Genomic DNA, 22,044 nt, shown 5'->3' on the forward strand with positions numbered 1-22,044 from the left:
GCCACTTCCCCAGCGCCCTGACCTGCACACAGCAGTCACAGCTTTCCCCTGTGGGCTGTCAGCACTGTGGTGACCCACGGGGCACAGTCCTCCATCCCTCCTGTCCCTGTCCCCAGTGCCACCCGCTCCTGCCGTGCCACCTCCCCTCACCCGCTCCTGTGCCCGTCCGTGTGCACCCCAGCCTGGGCAAAGAAGATTCCTACGGAATGATTTATTAACTATAATATGGTTATAGCTACATTTATATATATATATCAGTACACAATGGCTGCAGTGATATGGAAGAGCAGGCGTGTTTGCCAGCGGGCAGGGTGGCTGCACCTCGAGGTGACGCTGCACACGCCGAGCTGGTGGTGTCCCCGTGACTGGCACAGGGGGTGGCAGGTCCCTGTGTGTGCTGTCACAGCTGGCTGTGTTTGTCTGTTCCTTGCAGTAGACTTTAAACGCTGTTCTGGCAGCGGCGGGCCCTGCCCCTGCTGCTGTGTTGCTGTTTGCAGTGTGTGTTTGCCAGCAGATCTGTCCGTAACCAAGTGCCAACCAGTAACCCCCGACTACTGATCTCCCCCTTCCCTCCAGTGTGGCCTCCCCCAGGCAGGAAATTCCTCTGCATTGGCTCCTTCCCCTCTGCTTCCAGCCATGTGTGTAACTGCCATCACCATCGGTTTTATATGTATGATAATTTCCCTTTTATATGTCAGGTAAATATTTGTAAGAGTTATACTCACACAAATGAGATTATTATAATGATTACTAATATATTTTTTTCCATGTTTCATTGCCTGAGTAAAAACTGTGTTTATCACTCTTGAAAGCTTTCTTGGTGTTTGTGAGGTTGGTGGAGAGTGTTGGGAGGAGTTGGCTTTGCCTTCCAGAATGGGCCGTGTTCTGCTTTGTCTTTATTAATGTGATTTACATGGCACTTGGTTTCAAATAAGTACAGTTATCATCTGTTCCTGAAACCTGCATTTCTGAGCTCTGAAATTCAGACCTGGGGTGGCTTTTCTGGCCCTGTGACTCCACTCCAAGCACACTGTGATGGTACTAAGCCACGGCAGTGAGCTCAGGCAGCAGGAAGAGCTGAGGCAGCAGCGGGATGGCAGGCAGGAGAATCCTTGCCCTAATCCCTGCCAACCCTCTGTGGCCTTGGGTAAATCCTGCTGGGAGGATGGGGGCTGCAGGAATGGTTCCACTGGGCTCCCAGCCCTGTAGGGGCTTTCAGTTGTTCTCTTGCACTTCTCTTTCGTTGCGTTGGAAAATCTGAAGGGTTTTCCCCAACTTGGCTGCTGCTCTTGGTGAGAAAGGGCTGTTCTCTGGACGGAGCAGGGCTTGATCAAGACCTTTGAAAGCCACCACAAGGTTCTGTGTCCAGAGATGATTTCCAAAGCAGGACACGGAGCAGAGCCCAGCCCATCCCCTGGCACCAGTGTGGCGCTGTGCCCCAGTGCCACTGCCCAGCCCCTGTCCTTGGGGAGCTGTGTCCTGTCCCCCCAGCTAAGATGGCATTAGCCCAGCCCCGATGCACTCACCCAAGCAGATTAGCTGTAAGACCTTAAGACAAAACAGCAGCTACTCACCCCACACCACACACTGCTGAGGATGCCTGCCCTGAAGACCCTGCTGGCCCTGGCCATCCTCACGTCCCTGGCTGGAGGAAGTAAGTGTGCCCTGGCTGCAGGCAGCTCGAGGTGGGGTAAATTGCTGTAGCTGCTCCTGTGCTTGCTGCTGCCCTGTCCCTGTCACCTGCCCACCGTGCCCCTGCCCCGTGCTGCTCCCAGCCCTGCAGGAAAGTGATGTTTGGGGAGGGAGGGTGGCTTTGTCCTCTGGGTAGCACCAAGAGAAGCCCCTGTCCCTTGCCTCTCTGCCAGGCGTGCTGTGCCCAGCAGGGACCACAGAGTCTCTGGTCCTCAGCTCTGATGGAGGCTCCCGAGCCAAAACCCTGCAGCTTCTCTTGGCTAGAGCTGTGTTTGCCTGCTAACACTTGGTTCCTCCAAGGCACAATCACAAGAAGCTGTTGTAAAAGGCAGGGGGGTGGCTGCACTGCTCAGAGCAATGCCATGGAGCAGCTCTGGACTGCTCCAGGACCGTTGGACCAAGGCAAGATGAACGCTGTTGTATTCAGGGTGCCCCCAATGAAGGTGAGGAAGGAATGATGAATCTGACTCTGTGTTCTCAGAAAGCTAATTTATTATTTTATGATACTATATTATATTAAATAATACTAAACTAGACGAAAGAATACAGAAAGGATACTTACAGAAGGCTAAAAAGAAACTCGTGACTCTTTCTAGAGCCTCGACACAGCTTGACCCTGATTGGACAATAAGTCAAAATAATTCACACGAAACCAATGAAACCTGTTGGATAAAAAATCTCCACTTCCAAAGGAGTAAAACACAGGAGAAGCAAATGAGACAATATTGTTTTCTTTTTTCTCTGAGGCTTCTCAGCTTCCCAAGAGAGAAATCCTGTGTGAAGGGATATTTCAGAAAATGTGAATGTGACAGAATGCAATTTTATTTTTAGCTCAGGGCAGATGAAAAGCTGTGCCGTGCTGTGAGGAACAGCAAAGGAGACAAACACAACCCAGCAGAGGAAGCCGGGTCATTGTGGGTTAATGGAAGGCGTTTACTGGTCTCTGACCCCGTGCAATCCCAATTTTGCCCGTTCACGGGTTTTCTGTCCCGGAGATGGAGGTGGAAGCTCCGCTGCCACGAGAGGGCTCCGCTCCCTCAGCGAGGCACAGACGAGTTCCACTCCAGCCAGCGCTGGCTTATCCAGCCCCACCAAAATCGAGGATTCGTCCTTTCAGGCAGGAGCAGGATCTTCAGCTCTGGGCTTTTCTGGGGTCACCCAGCTCTTGCAGCACTCTCGGCTCTGGCTGCTGTCTAACCTGCCTCTGGGACTCCTTAAAGGGCAATCTGGAGATGGCTCGTCCCTCCTGCAGCTGCCTGGCACTGTCACCCTGCTTGTCCCCAGGCTGAGCTTCCAGAGCACAGGGTGGAATGTGGGAGCTGCTCCCACAGGTTGGGTGGATTCTCCCTTCTCCCCCCACCCAAATTCTTATTAAAATGAGATCTGGCACAAGAAGGCAAAGATCTAGGATGGTTTTTAAATATTATGTCTACCTATTTTTACTGTAAAAGGAATTCCAGGACTCTCAGGGAGTCTTTGCAGGGCAAGGACTCGGCAGAGCTCACCTGCCCGTTTTGGGCCTCATCATTTTGAGTCACACTTGGAAGAGTTTTGCATTAATTTTGTGGACAGGTGAGGCCCCATCCTGCATCCTGCTGCATGCCACGGCAGCGCCTGCTGATGGCTCAAATCTGGTGCCAACTCTTACCTGTGACCCCCTCCCTCTCCCTGGGCTGGAGACCCACAGACTGTCAGGGCACTGGGGGCTCTGGGACGGTACATTGCTGTCACTCTCACTCCTCCTCCTCCTCCTCACCTTCACCCAGGTAAAGCTCTGAAATGCCACAAATGTGTCGCATCCAACGAGAACGACTGCAACCAGCAGGGATCCCACAGCTGCCCCCAGTACGCCGACGCCTGCTCCACCATCACTGCACCCAGTGAGTGCCTTGGCCGGGGGGCCGGGGGGCTCCAGGGGGAAAAGGGGTGAGACCAGAGGGTCTTGGAGGACTGGAGGGCGAGGAGAAGCAGGGGGCGGCTTCTTCTTGTGTTGCACTGCGCCGCACTGAGGTGCTCTCTGTCCTGCGCCAGTGACCGCCTGTCCCTTTATTTCCCTTGCAGACAGCGTCATTAAATCCTGCTCCTACAAGTCCTTCTGTGACCAGGCTCGCCGCGGCGGCTCCGGCGGGGCCACCGTGCGCTGCTGCTTCAGCGACGACTGCAACGGGCCGGCTCGGGGCTCCCGGAGCGGCGCGGGGGCCACCCCGCCGCCCCCGGCCGGCCTGCTGGCCACCGCGCTGGCCGGCACGCTGCTGCTGGGCCGGCTCTGAGCGCCGGGCCCGGCTGCTGGCCGCTCTAGCCTAGGGATGCGGCGGGGATGCTCTGTGCCAGGGGTCCCATGGCTGTCAGTTCAATAAACGCTGCCCTGAGAACCGCGTCCGCAGCCGCTCCTTGGCAGGGAAGCCAAACCCGTGCCAAACAGAACCGGTTTGGCGTCTGGTGCCGCCCCGGAGGGCTCTGCTGGGCACAGCCCGCGATCCCAGCGCAGATTCCCTCCCCGCTGGTCCAACAGAGATGCTTTTGGGCTGCTTTCCACAACCTGAGGAGAAAGGTTTTGGCGGCTGCTGAGACACGGGGGAGATGTGAGGCTGCTCCGTGGTCTGGGGCTGCAGGTGGTGCCACAGCTCAAAGCTCTGCTAGGAAGGACAGGTGAGAGAGAGGAGGACACTGTGGCTGCTCACAAGTGCTAGAAAGACACCCAAAAGTGGTCGGTGAGGCTTGTTTTCGTGAGGGAGAATGGTAAAAGTGAGTGAACAGAGGGGGGAGAACAGAAAGGGGAATGATGAAGGAAGTGAAGGATGGCTGGGACCATGAGAATTTGACTGCAAGGACTGTAGAGCAGGGCGAGCAGCAAGCAGCAGCTGTCTGCTGGAGTCTGCCCCAGTCAGCACACGAGGAAAAGGGGAACAGGTACTGAAACTGAAAAGAGCAAGTTGGAACAGAAGAAAAGAAGTAATTTAGCACGTGCAGACCCAGCCGTGGAACTCACAGCTGGAGGATGCTGCTGGAGCAGTGACCTCGGTGAGTCCTGGAGGGTGAGGGGATCAGAAGTCCTGCAGAACATGGACGTGGTCTTGTGGAGGTCAGCATGTGCCTAGAGGGAAGCATCTGGAAAGCAGATAATTCCCTGTCTGCTGTGGATGCTGCTCCTTCCCCGGGGCACACAAAGGGTGTTCTGCGCAGGGCTCTGGCTGCTGGAGGAATCCCCAAAGCTCCTGCCCTGGGATGTGCCCTGCCCCGGGCTTCCCTCGTGCCCCTTCATCTGCTCATGGGGGGTCTCACTGAGCTCCAGGGGCTGCTTGTACCCCCACACAGCAGAAAAACGAGCTGGAAAATCCAGGAGAGCTGCCAGGCAGAGCTCCTGGATGAAGGGAGAGCAGCGCTGTGGATGGAGGGAGAGCAGCGCTGTGGATGGAGGGGAGCAGCGCTGTGGATGAAGGGAGAGCAGCGCTCTGGGATGAAGGGAGAGCAGCGCTGTGGATGGAGGGAGAGCAGCGCTGTGGATGAAGGGAGAGCAGAGCTGTGGATGGAGGGAGAGCAGCGCTCTGGGATGAAGGGAGAGCAGCGCTGGGGATGAAGGGAGAACAGCGCTCTGGGATGAAGGGAGAGCAGCGCTGTGAGTCGCTGCCGTGTGACTGTGCCCGGCACGCAGCGCTGCCCCGGCGGGTCACAAGGGCTGCAAGAGGAGGTTCGGTGCGAAAACGGAACAGTTTAGTCTTTGCAAAGGGAGGGATGGGGAGAGGGGGAGGCAGCGCTGGCGATGCAAGGCTCGGGACCTCCAGGATGCCGGGAGCAGGCAGGCAGCAGTGGGAAGGAGCGGATTAGCGTGGGACGGACAGGGCTGGTGTGTCCGTGAGCGGCATCCCTGCGCGCCCGCGGCGGCAGGGTCGGTTTCACCCGCGCCGGGAGAAAGCGCATCGGAGCCAGACGGAGTTTCGGAGAGAAAGTGGGGCTTCCCCGGGGCGGCCCGGGGCAGGCAGCGGGTGTTTCCTGCTCCCAAATCCACCCCGAGCCCGCTCCAGCAGCAGCTCCCCCAAGAGATGCTCTGGCAGGAATGGCGAAGTGGGCGGCTCGTCTCCAGGTTTTGTGTCGGGTCGGGGGCGATTCACCGGGAAGGCCCCGAGCCCGGACAGGCTGGCACCGGGAGCGCACCGGGCCGCCCCTACCCCTACCCCTCCCGGCCCCGGTGCCGCGGCAGGTGCGCGGCAGGGACGCGGACAGACGGCGATGGGACAGAGGGACGGACACTCACCCCCCGCCCCGCGGAGCCGCCCCGCACTCACATCCGGGGCCGGGTTTGCTAATGACAGACGTAATTAACCCGGAAAGAAGCGACGGCGGAGCCAGGGGCACACCCCCTCCGCCGCCCGTCCGCCCTCCCGGCCGCGCTGCCCGGCGCCCGCAGCCCCCGCCGCCCCCCGCCCGCCCGGGACGCCGCGGGGTAAGTGCCACCGCGGGGACAGCGTGGCCGCAGGCAGCGCTGGCTCTCCAGAGACCCCGCGGGCCGGGCTGGCAGCCCTCGCTGTCCCGGTGCCGGCCCCCGAGCCTCCCGGAGCGGCTGGAGGCGCCCGTGCCCTGTGGGGTCCGGTGGGGAGGCGGCCCCAGGGCTGGTCCCCCTGTCCCTGGCGGGGATTCCGCTTTCTGCAGCTGGATCATCCGTGCCGGGGCTGGAGCGGAGCCCTCCCGGTGCCAGCGGCTTCTGCTCGACGGCTCCCGGAGCGAAGCGGGGCAGGGGAGGGGGCGGCGGGGAGGGGGCTCTGCCGGAGCGGAGGGGTCCCCGTGGGAGCTGCGGGAGTGCTGCGGGCACCGTCCTCGCCCGAAGTCCGCGGGGTTGGAGGCAGCGAGTGGCGGGGATCGGGGCTTTGCTGCTACTCTGTGTGTTCTCCGACTCTTTGTGGCAGATGAAGAGCTGCATCCAGCCTCCTCCCGACAGGCTGATAGTTTCATTAAGGCAAAGATCTGCAATTAGCAGGAGCGAGTTGCTGGGCGCTGTCTGTCTCGTGGCTCGGGACAGACGTCGCAGCGTGGGCTCCGGGAGCTGCTCTGCGACCGCAGGTGAGAGGAAGCGGAGCTGCAGCGGCCGCGGGCACGGGGCAGCGCAGGTCCCACTCCTGGCACGGAGGGAGGGTCATCCTGCAGCCCAGCAGAGCTCGGGAGGACAGGTGTGAGAGAGGAGGAGGAGGAGGAGGACGCTGTGGCTGCCCACAGGTGCGCTGGGCGCTGTGGAGGGAGGTGCTGAGCAGGGCACAGCGGCTGTGACAATGCAGGGCATCCTGAGCTGCTTCCTGGAAAGTCTGGCTGTGTGGCTGCCCACGAGGCCTCTGAGCCACCCTTGGGTGCTGCATGGACAGTGCCCTGCGCCTCCTGCCTCTCCCTGGGGAGCACTTCCCTTTGGCTCAGGCAGCCAAGGGGGTGGTTTTGCTCTAAGTCTTCTTCTGTAGCCCAATTGCTTCCCATGTTATTCACTGAGTCAAGAGAGAAGTGTCTTTTTGGGTGGGATATTGTGGTGGAAAAAGCTGGCAGGTCTGTTGCTTCAGAGGTAGGAAAGAGTCCTGGAAGTCTCTGATATGCCACACTAGGAAACAGCATTTTCTGGCCCTCCTGGATTTCCTGAGCAGGGTGCCCCACGTTAGCACAGCTGGAGATGCTACTTTTATAATTTTCTTATGGAAAAGCGCAGTTCTTGGTGGCTCCAAAGAAAGACCACTTGTGGGCAGTGGGATGTGAGGGGACAGGAACCCCGGTGACTTCAGTGTGGGGCAATCCCAATCTCCTCTGCCCACGGGTTTGGGCATCTCCAAGTGCAGCCTGAGGTCAGTGTGCCCAGAAGGGCTGAGCTGGTTTGTGCTCTCCCAGATGAACCCGTGGTAATGAAGGATGGTGGTGGGGGGACATGGAGACTTCAGGAGATGTCCCATGGGGGCTGTGGGGCTCATCTCTGTGGCACATTCTGCTCCTTCCTCATCTGTCTCCTAAGCAGGAATCTCTAGACCTTTGTTGTCAGTAGAAGGAAGGATTTATGAGGTTTGGTATGTTGGTATGGTTGAGGGTACCTAGGGTTTGGCTTTCCATGTGCTTCCCCACCACAAAAATAACCCCACAAAAAAGCAGTGAGACTGGAAGTGCCCACAGAAACCCTTGTGCCAGGGCACCGTTGTTGGTCTAAAACAACCTCTCCCCCTGCAGCAGCACGGTCCCCGTGAGCCAAGCCCTGATACCCATCTCTGAAATGTTGGTGGTAGACTGAGATCCTGACAGCAGGTTGACTTGTTTTCTGCCTCCTCTACCTTTGCAGCTGCACCCCAGCTCTTGCACAACCCTCACCTCCCCGGGCCCCACTACACTGCAGCTCAAAAATAGTATTTCCTCCTTTTCTGCATGAGTTCTTTTATTTGTGCAGCTCTGCTTCTGGCACCTGCGTGATCACCACTCTCCTGCCAGACAAACCACACTGGGTTCACTCACATCCTCTGGGTAACGGCTGCTCTCATCCCTGCCCTCCACCCTGTGCCGTGGGGAGGGGGCTCTGCCCGGGCAGGGGGACTCATCCTGCCCCCCGAGACCCCTTGGTGCTGGTTCTGCTCCCCACGCAGGGCTGGAAGTGGTGATGGTGTCCCCACTGCAGCCCAGGGGTCTTGAAGGATTCCTGCTGGGTGGGGGGCAGTGCTGGGGAGGGTCCATGCCCGTGGCAGACCTGGGGACACAGCGTGGCCCTGCTGGGATGGGTCATTGTTTTCCCTGCTGACTCGACATCCTGGCTGCACAGATTTTCTGCTGGAGTTGCAGATTGTTCCCTGTTTCCTGGGAGCGTGCTCAGGCTCTCTCTAGCACGCTGCTTTGGGATTATTTTTCACCACAGTTCTCAGGGATCTGGTGTCTTGTGTCAGATTCTTTGTGGCTGCTCTGTCCTCGCTCACGGGGTGGCTCTTGGGGCTGGGTTGTCCATCCCATCTGCCTCTAGAGAGCTGGGCTGTGGCTGAGGGGCAGTGCTGGCATCCTGGAACACCTGGCTTCATCTGTGCCTAATCCAGAAATCACCATTCAGCAGGAGCAGGAAGATCTGTCCAATGCTATATCCAGCTCCACAGCTCGGGTGCCACGGTGCTGGGGCAGCTCCCTACGGGGGGAGCAGAGCACCCACGTCCCCCTGCCTGCCCCCCACTCCACAGGGTGATGCCAGAAGGAGCCCGGCATGCCGTACCTGGACCGACAGAACCGTATCTGCGGCTTCCTGGACATCGAAGAAAATGAGACCTGTGGCAAGTTTCTGCGGAGGTATTTCATCCTGGACACGCAGGCCAACCACCTCCTGTGGTACATGGACAATCCTCAGGTGGGCACGTGTGCCAGGCGTGTCTGTAGAGCTGTCAGTGAGTCTGTGGGCACGTCCCACCCCCCTGGAGCAGGCATCTCCTCCAGGTCACCCTAGACCTGCTGTGTCAGTGTCCCATGGCTGAGCATGGCCATGACCAGGCTCCCACCCTTCTGTGACCTCTGTGGTTTCCAGGACTGTCCCAAGGAGCACAGCAGGGCTGGTCCCGCTGCTGAGGGGTCTGGGCTGAGCCAGGTGCAGGACAGGGAAGTGGCTGAGGATGGCAGCTGCTGCCTGACCCCGAGGGCACAAACGACAGGCTGGATTGCCCCCGCCACCTTCTCCCTGTCATTTACCTCCCACTGCTCCTCCTGTGTGTTGCAGAACCTGGCCATTGGAGCAGGTGCTGTCGGATCTCTGCAGCTGACCTATATCTCCAAGGTAATGTTGGGGTGGGGCAGAGGGAAGATGAGTGCTCCCTGTTTTCCCCTTATCCCTGTGGCATTCCCAGGAGAGGCGATGGCTTGCCCTGGAAGCACCTGGGGCCAGCTCCTGGTCCTGCCTGGGCTCGTGGTCATCTCCCTGGGATGAAGCCTAAGCAGGGAGGGACCCTACAGCACAAAGATCCTGGTGCTGGGACTGTGTTCATCTTCACCCTGGAGTGGCGTGGGACGGGGTGCAGGGCTGGGCTGCAGGAGGAAGAGGAACTGCTCTGCTGTGAGGAAGGACACGGGGTGGCCAGGACTGAGTGGGGACAGGAGCGTGGTGTCAGCCTGAGCTGGGCACGGAGCTGGCACTCGGCTGAGCAGTGCTTCAGCAGCTCTCCCCTGTGCTCAGAGGGCACTGCTCTGAAGGATGAGACCTGCAAAGTCACTCGTGTGTCTCAGGGGTGTTATCCAGCCTCCATGGGAAGGCAGGAACAGTGCAATAAGCACCAACTCTTGCAGGGCTGGTGACTGAGACAGTGGAGAATGTATGTGGAGAGTGGAGCTGCCACCATCCTGCTCCTGCAAGTGGCCCCTCAGCTGCTGGGGGGGAGTGGGGGGCTGGTGGCTGCCACGCCAGGCAGAGCTCAGCTTTATCCTGGAGCTGGATATAGCCTTGGACAGATCTTCCTGTTCCTGCTGAATCATGATTTATAAATTAAGCGCAGATGAAGCAATGCTGGGAGGCTGAGCCTTCCCCATTTTGGAAAGAGCCTCACAAATTACATAGGTTTTAGTTTAAATGAAAATTGCTGCAGGACAGCGTTTGGTCACAAACTGCGGGGTTGGGTTCTGTTAGTGGCTGGAACTACCAACAGTAAATACACCAGAAAAATGGGGGTTTGCTTGAGAAAACATATTTAAAGCATTATGGACTGGCTTTGAAGGAGGAGGACTGTCAGAATAAATACTCCACGAATGCTGTTTGTGGAGCCTCAAGGAATATTATTCTTATATAAATGATTCCTACTCTTCAGGGAAAAACCACCACTATTTTCCCTCAATTCTCTTAATTGCTGATGAGAGCGACTGTGTTGATCCAGGAGAATGGATGTTTTCAGGTCCTTTGAAAGCTTTCTGTCCTCTGCTGTGCCTGAAGGGGATGCAGGGGATGGAAGTCCTGGCTCGGTGCTGACCTTCCCCTAGGACCCAGCACCCTGTGCTGCGTGTGCTGTGACACGGGCCAGCTCCCTCCAGCTGCCACAGCTGTGCTGTAGCTCTCACATGTGTGGGGTCCTGCTCGGGGGTCCTGGCAGAGCCCAGGCAGGGAGCAGGGTGGGTGGGTGGAAGCTTCCAGCTCTTCTGCCCACCACTGGCACGTGCTTTTATCTCTAATTTTTCCCCTGATTTGCTCTGTCACAGGTTAGCATTGCCACCCCGAAACAGAAGCCAAAAACTCCGTTCTGCTTTGGTGAGTGAGTGGGATCTTGGTGGGCTCAGTGGGGGGAAGCTGCAGTGTGGGTGCCCCCTGAATCCCTCTGGCTGCTGCCAACTCTCCCTGTCCTTGCTCCCCTGGCAGTAATCAACGCCCTCTCCCAGCGCTATTTCTTGCAAGCCAGTGACCAAAAGGACCTGCAGGACTGGGTGGAGGCACTGAACAAGGCCAGTAAGATCACGGTAGGTCACTTCATGCTCCTCTCAACTGTTCCCTCCACCATCCCCAGGGATCCTTATGGCTGAGGTTTACTTGTGTCTCTTCCTTCGCCCTCCCAGCCCAGCTGTGGGGGACAGCTGACAGGAGGGGCTGTGGGAGCCATCCACATCCCCTCCAGCTCCAGAACTCCTCCTCCTGTTACTCCTGCTGGCTGGCATCTGGCCGTGGCTGTCAGAGGGAGGCTTTATCGTGCTTCAGTAGATTTATTCCATTTTTATTCTTCCTGTGAGGAGGCAGCAAAAGCCCTGCGCTGTGGGGCACGGCGAGGCAGGCTGTGCTGCATCCAGAGGGCTCATGTGCCATCTCCTGTGTGTGCTGCTGTGCTCACGGGGCCGTGAGCTGATGGGCACTGACCCGGTGCCACGCTGCCAGCACTGCGGGATGTGCCACGCTCCCCCCTGGCAGCACCAGGGCATGGGGTGGGCTCCAGGATGGCTTCTGCCTGTATGGGGGTCCCTGGGAAAGGGCTGGGGGCTTTGCTGACCTGCAGTGAGCAGTGGGGCTGAGCAGTGAGCAGAGTTTAATTAGGTCATGCACTGATGCGTGTTGTTTATGGTATGTAAGCTAAATGTAAGGGAAAATAATGTAAACAGTTTGATTGGGGCCTATCCATGGGTTTTTTCTTTAAAATCCCTGGAGTGCCATAGTGTAGGCTCTGTGGGAAACTCTTCTGCAAGATCAGACCTAGCTTGTATTTTCTTTCTTTCTCTGCAAATACATTAAGTGTGACAACCTTTGCACCTGCAGCTGCCACACTGCTCTGGCTCCTGCCTTCTCTTTCTGGCTCCAGCTGATCTTGGCCACAGATTCCATCTCCAGAGCTGGCCAGAGCCTGCCTGGGCTCTGTGTCTGGGTCTGCTGCCAGCAGTTTCCTCCAGGGTTGCTGCCTCTGGGGCAGGGGGGTTCTGCCAGGCTGGCAGAGGTGGGAGCTGGGGTGACAGGAGAATGAGATGCATCTTGTGCTTCTGCAAGAAGCCGTGGTGGTTTCCATGGTCTGATTCAGCCAGCCCTTCCCGATGCTGGCTGTGTCCCAGCTGGCCAACCGGCTGGTCCAGCCCTTCAGGGAGGAGCTGTCCCGGGCTGGCAGGGAAACCCAGAGCTCCTGGGATGTGGTGATGCTGCATTCTGCCCTGCTCTGGGAGGGGGTTGGCATTAGGGGGGCTGAAGTGCACGGCTGGGAAGGGAAATTTGGAAACTGCTCTTTGTGTCCAGAGCCAGGTGCCAGAGGGAAGGAGCTGGGAAGGGAGAGGGGAGGATGGCAGTGCCGGGAGCTGTGGGCAGCCCAGCCTCTGCCCAGGGTGTGGGGCTGCTCAGGGGGGACACAGCCAGCACTGGGGTCACGGCGGTGCCTGGCTGTCCCTGCGGCCACGCGGCTCAACCTCGTTAGCCAGACCCAGCTCCTCATTAAGCCTGTAAGTGGAGCGGGGACAATTAAAGGAGCAAGTGTCCCAAAAACTCACTGAGCTGCAGAGGCGAATCACAGGCGCCTGTGAAGGGGTGTTAATCACTGAGCTCCTCTCATCTCTGCTCTGGGTGTCTCCAGCTGCCCAGGGGCTTCCACACCCTCCCTAACCTGGGTGCTTGGCCAGGAGTTGTTTTCTAAAGGGATGTGGCTGTATTAGGCAGAGTTGGGGTGCTCAGTGCAGGTGTGGGGATGCCCGGCATGGTCACCCTGTGCCCCTCATGCCTTCCTTTCTCCCACAGGTGCCAAAGGGTGGCAGCGTCCCACCGGCCACAGAAATCACCAAGACTCCAGTGGTGCCCCAGGCCCAGGAGAGGAAGCCCCAGGTGGCCTACAAAACCGAGATTGTTGGGGGGGTAGTGGTCCACACGCCCATCTCCATCAACCAGGTGAGCTGGTTTGCACTTCCATTCCTGGAAACAGCGTGCCTGCAAACCCTTTCCCCTGCAGTGTGAATGGCTGCTCGGAGCACCCTGAACACCTCTGCTTCTTCTCACTCTGAAGGGTGTTGAGGTGAGGAGGAGGAGGTCATGAATCTGCTCAGCTTCCTGGCCATCACCATCCACCCACGTGTCTTGGGTGCAAATCCTCTTCGGGTACCCAGGGCGGAGGAGCCCTGTGCCTGGTGTCCCCACCACAGCAGCCACAGGGACTGTCCCAGGGCTGGTGGCACCGCTTGCCGTGGCTCTGCATCCGCCTCCCTGGCACGCAGCTGGCTGTGCACGTGGCCATCAGCATCTCCCACGTTTGGGCATTGTCCAGCTCTGGGTCTCACTTCAGCTCTTATCGGTGGCAGCACTAAAAATAGAGAATTAGATCACTGCAGCAGTTTCTGCTTTTAACACTTCCCTGGCCACGGGGTTTGGCAGGATGCAGAGGTGTGTGGAGGGTTGTGGGGTGCAGAGGGGTTTTTTGGAGGTGGTGCATCAGCTGCCAGAATATTTCCGTGCTCTTGCTGCTTCCCCCGTGTGAAATGGCCATTCCCCTGCTGCAGCTTCCTGGGCGTGTCCGTGGTTTCCTGGCTGTGCCCCAGCCGGTGCTGCTGCAGGGCTGCACAGGGGAGTCCCACGCTCTGGCTGCACCCAGACCAGCTGGGAGCATCACCCCAGCTCCGGGGCATGTGGCACTCGGGGCTGCAGGAGTGTCCTCACCTCCGCTCTGGACACCACCTGTGCAATGCCCGGCAGAGCTGGCACAGCCCCGGGGCGTGGGTGGCATCCTGGTGCTGCAGGGGCCAGACAAAAAGCTGCTTGTCTGTCCTGGGGACACGGAAGCAGCTGGGGAAGGTGCTGGGCGGGCAGGTTCACCCCAAACCACAGTCCCCTGCTGGGGCCATATAAGGCTGGCAGTGGCCAGGGCCACCCCGCTGCCATGGCAATGCTCAAACCTCAGCCGAGGGAGGAAGGGCCATGAGGGATGGGGAAGAAGCTGAGGGTAGAAGATGTTTCATCTCAACCATCCTCTGTGCTGCTGGGGGGAAGGGAGGGTGCTGCTGGGATGGGTCTGGCCCTTGGGATGTGCTCAGGGGAGCCAGGGATGGGCACATGGTCATGACCAGAGCCCCTTTGTGCTCACAGCACTGAGCACTGCACTTGGGAGGGACAGCTTGGGGCCAGAGGAGGCACAGCTTCCCTTCCTGAACTCCAAACACCCAAGTATCTTTGGAAGAACTTGGCTCTGAAAATGAGAATCAGGGACTTTATGGCTTTTCTGAGCAATTTATTTCTGTGGTATATTGCCTTCTCCCATTGGAAAGCGCTCCTTTCTAGCTTGTGTTTGTCTGGTGGTTCTTGCTCTCCTCACACCCTCAGTGGTGCAGTCGAGTGGTGCTCATGCAGGATGAGCCAAGCAGGTGGGCTCTGTTAACTCCCCTGCTGCAGGGGATTATCTTCAGCCCTCAAATTGCTTTTCTGCAGCCCTTCTGATGTCTTGTTTTTAATGATTGCAAAAGAATGAATAGTACCAGGGCAGCAGCCCAGGGAGCTGCACACGATGAGAGAACATCATGAGCTCGGGCTCATTCCGTGTCCATGTTCAGCACTGCCACGAGCCCTTGGCTCACACACTTCACTCGGGGCTTGCCAGGTGGCTTTTCCCTGCAGCAGGGTGTCCTCCCTGCTGAAGTGGCTGTGTTCTCTCTGCTGCAGGACGGGGAGGGCAGCGAGGCGGGCGCCCACCCTCTGCTGCGGCGCTCGCAGAGCTACATCCCCCCCTCGGCCACCAAGCCGCCCGCCGGGCCAGCTCCCCTCAAGAGTGGCTTCTGCGTCAAGCAGGGCAACGTGGTGAGTGCCTGGGGCTGCCTGTGCCTGCAGGCCAGGGCTGCTCTGCTGCAGGACCTCCACAGAGAGTGGCAGGGCTGAGCGCTGAGCGATTTCCTGCTCTTTTCCAGAGGAAGAGCTGGAAGCGGCGGTACTTTGTTCTGGATGAGTTTTCCATCAGTTACTACAAGTGTGAGCAGGTGAGCTGCTCCCCCAGGACCCCGAGCAGGGCTCTGGAACCTCTGACACCTCCTCCTCCTCTGGGGGAGGCACATGCCAGCCCCGGGCCAGCCAAGCCCACCACTGTCTCCTCTCGCCTCTGCAGGACAAGGAGCCTTTGCGTTCGATTCTCTTGAAAGATGTTTGCAAGACCCACGAGTGCCTGGTCAAGTCTGGGTAATGCTCCCACCCGTGTTTCCCTGCTGTGCCCCAGGCTGGCCCAGGAGAGGGAGCTTGGGCTGCTCCAGCTGCTCGTGGGAAGCAGCTCTCGAGGTGTTTGCCCTAAACTAGCCCAGGCGGCTGCAGTGTCTCGGGAGCAAGTTGTTGCAGCAAACACTGATAAAATCAAAGTAATGTAAAGGCTTGCAATGAAAAATAACCTAAGAAAACAAACCTCTTCAGCTAAAGTAAAAATATTGTGTATTAATGTATCTCTGAACTGTTTATTCCTAATAAGTAATAGCAAGTTGATATTTAAAACGAGCAATGGATTATGGTGGGGGAGGGCAGGGGTTTGTTGGCTGATGTTAGAGCTGGGGGATTTCTGGCTGATGTTCTCTGGGGATCTGGACTCTTCTCAAAATCCCAATGAGATCCAAGGTTTGCCTTCAATACATTCCTCCCCAGCACACTCCAGAGATGAAGATAAATACAGGGTTTTTTCTGTCCACGACGGCTGCTGGGGTGTGACTGTCTCTTTCTCACTGTTTCTAGTGACCTCCTGATGCGAGACAACCTCTTTGAAGTCATAACAAGCTCCAGGACCTTCTACATCCAGGTGAGCAGCTGGGGCCAGGATAATTTTTGGGGCAGAAAGTTCAGCTCTTGAAAAATGGGGTGTTCCCCACAACTCTTCACCAGTGAACACGAGCAGATGGGGCTGTAACACGCGAGTGTGAAGGAGAACTGTGAGGGATTCACTTCTGCCTTGGGATTGTTTATGATAGGGGCTGTTTGTGGGAGCAGGAGAAGGCAGAGCTGAGCCTTGGGAATGCCAGGACAGCTGAGCCTCACTGGTGTAGCCATGATATTTTATGAAAAATCCTTTCCTAGGATTTTTCCTGTCCTGAGGAGCTGAGATCCTCAGGAAAGAAATGTAAACAATAACTATCTGCTGCTGTGGAATGCAACAGGTGCATCTTCCATTGGTCCGTGTGGATTGTTTTCAATTCACTGGGGCTGCTGTGTTTGCAGGCAGACAGCCCCGAGGAGATGCACAGCTGGATCCGCGCAATCACAGGGGCGGTGCAGGCCCTGAAAACCCGTCCCAGGGTAGGCCACGTACTTCCCATTTCACATTTAGCATCTCATGGAGATGACACCAACATACAAAACACTTATTCAGTGCATTATCTAACCAGCCTGGCTGTCCCCTGTCCCTGCAGGAGATGTCCTTCATGAGAGCCACCTCCGTGGCCAGGCCCGGCGGCTCCTCGGGCCCCTCGCAGCCGCGGCCGTCGGCGGAGGAGCGGCGAGCCTCGTGCAAGGCGCCCTCCACGAGCTCCTGGCAGCCCTGGACGCCGGTGCCGCAGGCCGAGGGGCAGCGGCCGGCGCTGGGGGGGCTGCCAGCCCCGCTCAGGGACTCGGTGTTCGTGCCGGCGCTCACGGAGCGCCAGGGCAGGGCCGCGGCCGGCACGCGCCTGCGGCACCGCTCCGAGCCGCAGCACCTCAAGGAGAAGCCGTTCGCCTTCGACCTGGATGATGAAAGTATCCGGACCTCCGACGTGTGAGAGAGCACCGAGACGCCCCCCGGCTCCACGCGCCGCCTCCCCGGATCCCCGTGGGGCGGTTTGGGTCCCTTCCCTCCGCCACGGCCTTCCCTGTGACACAGGACCCACGTCCGCACGGCGCACCACCCCACCACAGGGTCCCTGGCTGCTCCTGCCCACGCCTGGCCCCAGTGGTTCCATGTCTTGGAGGGTGCTTCAGGCACTGCCGGCGCTCACTGTGCAGGGCAGGAGGTGCTGGGGACCTGCAGAGGGGACATCTTCTGCAATTGCATCGTTTACCCCACAAACCAGGTCTGGAGGAAGTGGCAGGTCTTGAAGGCGTGAGGGGGAGTGTGGCCTTTCTCGTGTTTGTAAAATGTTTCTCTCCCCTCTGCTGCTGCTCAGATTCCCCAGGGCAGAGCTGGGAGCCACCAGCCTGCAGCTGCCCACACAGGGGACCCACTGCAGCTTCCCCTTACGGTGACTTATTCCCTCAGAGATCTTCCCACTGCCCACACAAGGGTTTATCAGCAATCTGCTGGCTTTTAATTATGTCTTTTTATACGTGTGGCTCCTGTTGAACCCCAGCCTGGGCAGGTACTCAGCCCCTCCACAACGCTTTTGGTACTTCCTGAGCATGAGCCAGGGCAGGCAGCTGGAGCCACGGTGGCTCTCAGGTGGGAGAACCCTCAGGTGTGAGGTTGGTTTTGCACTGCACACACCTGGGCACAGGGAGCCGTGCCAGATGGTGAAGGGCTTTTAGTGAAAAGCACTGAAACCCAGCCCTGGTGGAGCTGGGCAGACTTGTCCGGCCAACTCACCCACTGCCTGCCCGAGATGGAAACCAGCAGGAGTTTCTAGAGCAATGTGAATCGTCATTTCCATAACCTAATGAGCTCCTGTAGGTGTGATAAGTAGTGTGTAGAAAATCCAGGTGTTCCCTTGGCAGAGATTGTCTGATACCTTCACCCTGTAAGTGTGTGCAATCCCCACAAGTGTGTGCAATCCCCACAAGTGTGTGCAATCCCCGTGTGCAGAGCGAGACCTCAGCTCCCCTTTCCCTTCCCTGGCTGTGACACGTCCTCTGCTCTGCAAGCTCAGCCCAGTGTGTTCCCCGGGAGCAGAACATCTGCTTTGTCCCAGCCCTTTTGGGGCCTCCAGCTGGTGTAGAAAATCCAGGTGTTCCCTTGGCAGAGATTGTCTGATACCTTCACCCTGTAAGTGTGTGCAATCCCCACAAGTGTGTGCAATCCCCACAAGTGTGTGCAATCTCCGTGTGCAGAGCGAGACCTCAGCTCCCCTTTCCCTTCCCTGGCTGTGACACGTCCTCTGCTCTGCAAGCTCAGCCCAGTGTGTTCCCCGGGAGCAGAACATCTGCTTTGTCCCAGCCCTTTTGGGGCCTCCAGCTGTTTGGCAGCTGTGCCTGAGCCTTGACTAGCCTGACTGACCTTAATGTGATGCCAGTTGTACTTTTCTGCCTCAGTGCCCGTGGGGCTGCTGCAGGATGGGCACAGCACAGGCACCTCTGTGCTGCTGGGGGAGGCAGGAATGGGCTCCCCCAAGTTCCAGGGGGAAGAGGGTCTCAAAGGGGATTGTGTGGAGGTGTTGGAGGACACAGAGACCATGAAAATGAGTGGGAATTGATGCAAATGGTACAGGGTGAGTGTTAATATTATTTAATTGTAGCTACCTTGATCCTGCTGTTCCTTTTTCTGCTCCTTTTTGCTTTATTTGCACTAGAGTTTGAAACTTTCATTTTTTTAGGCTGACTTGCTGTTTGGCTCCTAACACTGTTTTAGTAGTTTGGCAAGCCCATCCATCAGAGAGTTGCAGCGTTCTGATCTCAGTTTTGGAGAGCAGGGAATGCAGAGGGATGATGGTTCTTTTGTGCAAGGCCTTGGAACCACAGACTCCTGAGTATTCCTGGTGCTTGATAATTGCACAGTTTCCTCAGGCCTGGGAAGGTAAAGCAGAGGCTTGTTGCACAATTAAGGTAATTATCCAGGAGCAGAAACTACCAGTGGCTCCAGCACTATTGCAACATTCCTCTTGCTCGTTCCCACCCTCCTGCATCCCCAGGACAGCAGAGGCTGAAGGTGAGGTTCAGACAAGCGTGGAGCTCAGCTGGGCTCCAGAGCCATCCACAACACAGGTGGTGTTGGGAGGGAGGGATTTCCCTGCCGTTCCAGAGGGCTGGGTGGATGCAGCCAGACCTCGATGGAGCTTTGTGGTTGTTTCAAATCAAACTGGTTTCCCTCAGCTCTGTGTTGGCTCCTGGCTCAGGCGTGGATGGACGCACCCCCTGAAGCTGCTCCCTCCTGAATTGTGGGCTGGGGGTGCTGCACATTTGGGGCCAGAGCAGTGGGAGAGAGGGGTTTGCTATTCCCACGTGGTTCCAGATGTTTCTGGAAGCGCTGCCTGGGGATTCCAAGTGCTCTTAGGGCTGGGGCCCTCTGTGACTCCCAGGGTGGGGGCTACGTGCCTCCCACCCCTCGCCTGTACATGCTGCAATGCCCTTTGTCCCCCGTGTTTTTAAATAAAGAAGGAAATGCCAGTTACTTTCCCCAGCTGTCCATTTGCAGTGTGTGTTTTGGGTAGGGGTTGGATGCTGTCCCCAGCAGGGTGCAGCAGCTGGGGAGAGCCCAGGAGCACCAGGGGCTGCTCCCCGTGCTCACGGTGCTGCTGCCCTACACAAGGAGGGAACAGGGCAGGGACACCACAACTCCTCGTGGAACAAGGTCCCAGATGTTCCTTGGGGAGGAGGGAAGCTGCTGGACCAAGGTCCTGCTGTGTTTGCAGTGGGGGGCTGGAGACATGGGAGCTGTTATTGACAGTGGGCTTTTCATTGGGTTTTTTTGGGTTTGTTTTTTTTTTGTTTGTTTGTGTGGGTTTTTTTTGTGGTTTTTTTGTTTTGTTTTGTTTTGTTTTTGTTTGGTTTTTTTTTTTCTTTCTGGGTCACTGCAGAACTTTTTCCCATCCACGGACTTTCCAGCCCAGTTGTTCTCCTGAGGAATGGCATTTTCAGGACAAAGCTGCCCCCCAGCTGAAGCTGCCAAACTGGGAGCGTGTGTTTGCTGTTTTATCTCAATTATGACTGGACATTTGCATACACAGATTTTGTGTCTGGCTCTGGCTGGGACTCGTTGCAGCTTCCTTTTCCCATTTTATTCAGCTTGGTAAGTTTTTAACCTGCAGCTGGTGGGGCTTCCTCTTTCGGGTGTGAGGTTCTTGCACCCTTTGGGTGCTGCAGGTGCCCTGTGCAGGGGCTGCAGCCAGAGGGGTGCCTGGCACACAGACAGGAGCTGCCCCCTGGCACCTCTGCCCCCTTCCCAGCTCCCTGACTGCTCCCACATGGCCCATGACCCCAAGATAACCAGGACTCTGGATTAATGGGCTGGCTGGGGGGGCTCAGGGCTAGACCATGACCCTGTGACTTTCATCTCTGTGTGGCTGTCATCTACTAATCCCCAAAGTACGTGCAGTCAGCTTCTTCCACATTTTATTGTTTTTTTGACCCCCCTGTGTTCGCAAGCTCTGATTTCTGAAGCTGTCACTATTTGCAGCGGGAAGCCAGATTATTTCAAACAAGCAAAATATATCCTGAACAACTTGGTATAGAGTCATTACCAAGAGGAACTGCTGTGCACCCTGAGCTACAGTTCTGTGAGTCCACGTTGTGCCAGGCAGAGCTGGCAGCGAGCAGAGGCACCCAGGGCCCTGCCCCTGCTCAGTACACGGTGCACCAGTTGCTGCCATCACTGGGCATCAGCCCGCCGGTGATCAGCAGGATCAGATCCACAAACCACCAGATGCCCAGGCCCCCCAGCGTCAGCAGCTTCCCCACGGCGGTGCCGGTGTGGCCCAGGCAGAACCGATCCACGCCGAAGCAGCCCAGGAAGAAGGAGTAGAGCAGAGTGGTGATGAAGTAGTGTCCCGTGTACCTGCGGGAGAAGACGCGGCGGGGTCAGGGGGTGTCGGCGCTCCCCGCCGGACCAGCCCCGCTCCCGGGGGGGTTCGGCCCGGTGGTTTTGGAGGGGACAGGGACTCTCCTACTTGACGCAGGGCCGGCTGCCCCGCAGGAAGCTCCGCGGCTCGGCGCACTCGATGCCGTCCAGCGCCCGGCACTGCACTCGCGTGTGATCCACCTCGCCGTGGGCCTGGCCGCCGAACTGCGGCGGGGGCAGCGCTCAGCGCCCGCCGGGGCCCGGGGCCCGCCGGGGCCGCCCCCGCCCCGCCCTCACCTTCACGCAGCCGTGGCCCAGCTCCTGCTGCGCCGTGGCGTTCCCGCCGTGGTCCACCGGCTCCTCGCACTCCACGAACTCATCGGGGCTGCGGGGAAGGAGTGAGGTGGGGAGGGAGGGTGGGAGGCCGCGCTCCCCGCCGCGCCCCGGCCCGGCGCTCACAGGTAGGTGCACAGGACGAGCGGCGCCCGCGGGTCGCTGTAAGCCCAGGCGGCGGCGGGCGGCCCCGGCGGCAGCTCGCGGGGCTCGGTGTCGTTGTCCGGGAGGCCGCGGCCGTGCAGGAGGAGCAGGTTGCCGAGGAGGAGCGCGGCCTGCCCGCACAGCAGCGCGTACCCCACGGGCGGCGCCATGGCGGCACCGCCGCCCCGCTCGGCCTCGGGCCGCACCGCCCGCAGCCAATGGGCGCCCGCCGTCGCGCCGCCCCGGCCGCCCGCAGCCAATGGGCGCCCGCCGTCGCGCCGCCCGCAGCCAATGGGCGCCAGCCGCTCGCAGCCTCTCCGAGCGAAGCGGAAAAAGCTGAGGAAGCGGCAGCGAAGGGCGTGGCGGAGGGAGTGCGCGGCAGGAGAGAAGATGATTGGCTGCCGGGGAGGCTGGCGGCCAATGGGCGAAGGCGAGGGGCGGGGCGCCGGTGCGGTGCTCGGGACCGAATCCCGGGGCCGCACCGGGGCAAGCGGGGCCCGGCCGGAGCCCAGCCGGGACTCGGGGACCTCTCACACGGGGACCCCTCTCTCGGGGACCTCTCCCTCGGGGACCTCTCCCTCGGGGCGCGCCCGCCGCGCTCACCCGAAGAGCGGACACCCCTAGCACCGGAGAAGGGCTCTCAGGGGCCCGTGTTGCCGGTAACGGGCAGCGCGGCGGCTCAGCGGCCACAGCAGCGACTGCTCCGCCCGAGCTGGCCGTTGTGCTCGCTCAGCGCCACCCCGCCCTGTGGGAGTGGGAGGCAGCCTGGGTTCGGGTGCATTCGTGCTCTTTTCCGCAGTAAATTGGCTCCACTTTGCCCATACTTGCTCCC

General features: G+C 58.7%; 2 protein-coding genes across 6 annotated transcripts; one reads left to right on the top strand and one right to left on the bottom strand.

The window, feature by feature from the left end:
• The first annotated feature begins 6,072 nt into the window (after positions 1 to 6,072).
• Positions 6,073 to 19,354, top strand: PLEKHA2 (pleckstrin homology domain containing A2). 5 transcript variants are annotated; one of them, XR_005628269.1, is made up of 14 exons: positions 6,073 to 6,133; positions 6,594 to 6,747; positions 8,862 to 9,025; positions 9,389 to 9,445; positions 10,852 to 10,900; positions 11,009 to 11,106; positions 12,848 to 12,994; positions 14,753 to 14,887; positions 14,995 to 15,063; positions 15,189 to 15,259; positions 15,797 to 15,860; positions 16,277 to 16,354; positions 16,468 to 17,725; positions 17,971 to 19,354. XR_005628269.1 is itself a non-coding variant. In XM_039716434.1 (14 exons), exons 4-14 carry the CDS (start codon positions 8,885 to 8,887, stop codon positions 16,810 to 16,812), a joined length of 1,254 nt encoding a protein of 417 aa, XP_039572368.1. In that variant the 5' UTR covers positions 6,073 to 6,133; positions 6,594 to 6,747; positions 7,879 to 7,953; positions 8,862 to 8,884; the 3' UTR covers positions 16,813 to 17,945. The 5 variants fall into 5 exon arrangements, 4 of the variants coding, with proteins under 4 accessions (XP_039572368.1, XP_039572376.1, XP_039572349.1 ...); XM_039716434.1 differs by lacking the exon at positions 17,971 to 19,354 and adding an exon at positions 7,879 to 7,953 and having other exon boundaries at positions 16,468 to 17,945; XM_039716442.1 differs by lacking the exon at positions 17,971 to 19,354 and having other exon boundaries at positions 6,594 to 6,900; positions 16,468 to 17,945.
• A 919-nt stretch (positions 19,355 to 20,273) lies between these two features.
• TM2D2 (TM2 domain containing 2) lies at positions 20,274 to 21,438 on the bottom strand. Its single transcript, XM_039716455.1, has 4 exons — positions 21,195 to 21,438; positions 21,033 to 21,120; positions 20,845 to 20,960; positions 20,274 to 20,732 (listed from the first exon to the last, which is right to left on the bottom strand). The coding sequence occupies exons 1-4, from the start codon at positions 21,380 to 21,382 to the stop codon at positions 20,519 to 20,521; spliced, it is 606 nt and encodes a 201-aa protein (XP_039572389.1). The 5' UTR covers positions 21,383 to 21,438; the 3' UTR covers positions 20,274 to 20,518.
• Between the last annotated feature and the right edge of the window lie 606 nt (positions 21,439 to 22,044).

This window comes from Passer montanus, unplaced genomic scaffold, assembly GCF_014805655.1.
Source record: "Passer montanus isolate IOZ18808 unplaced genomic scaffold, ASM1480565v1 scaffold101, whole genome shotgun sequence".
NCBI classification, from domain to species: Eukaryota; Metazoa; Chordata; class Aves; order Passeriformes; family Passeridae; genus Passer; species Passer montanus.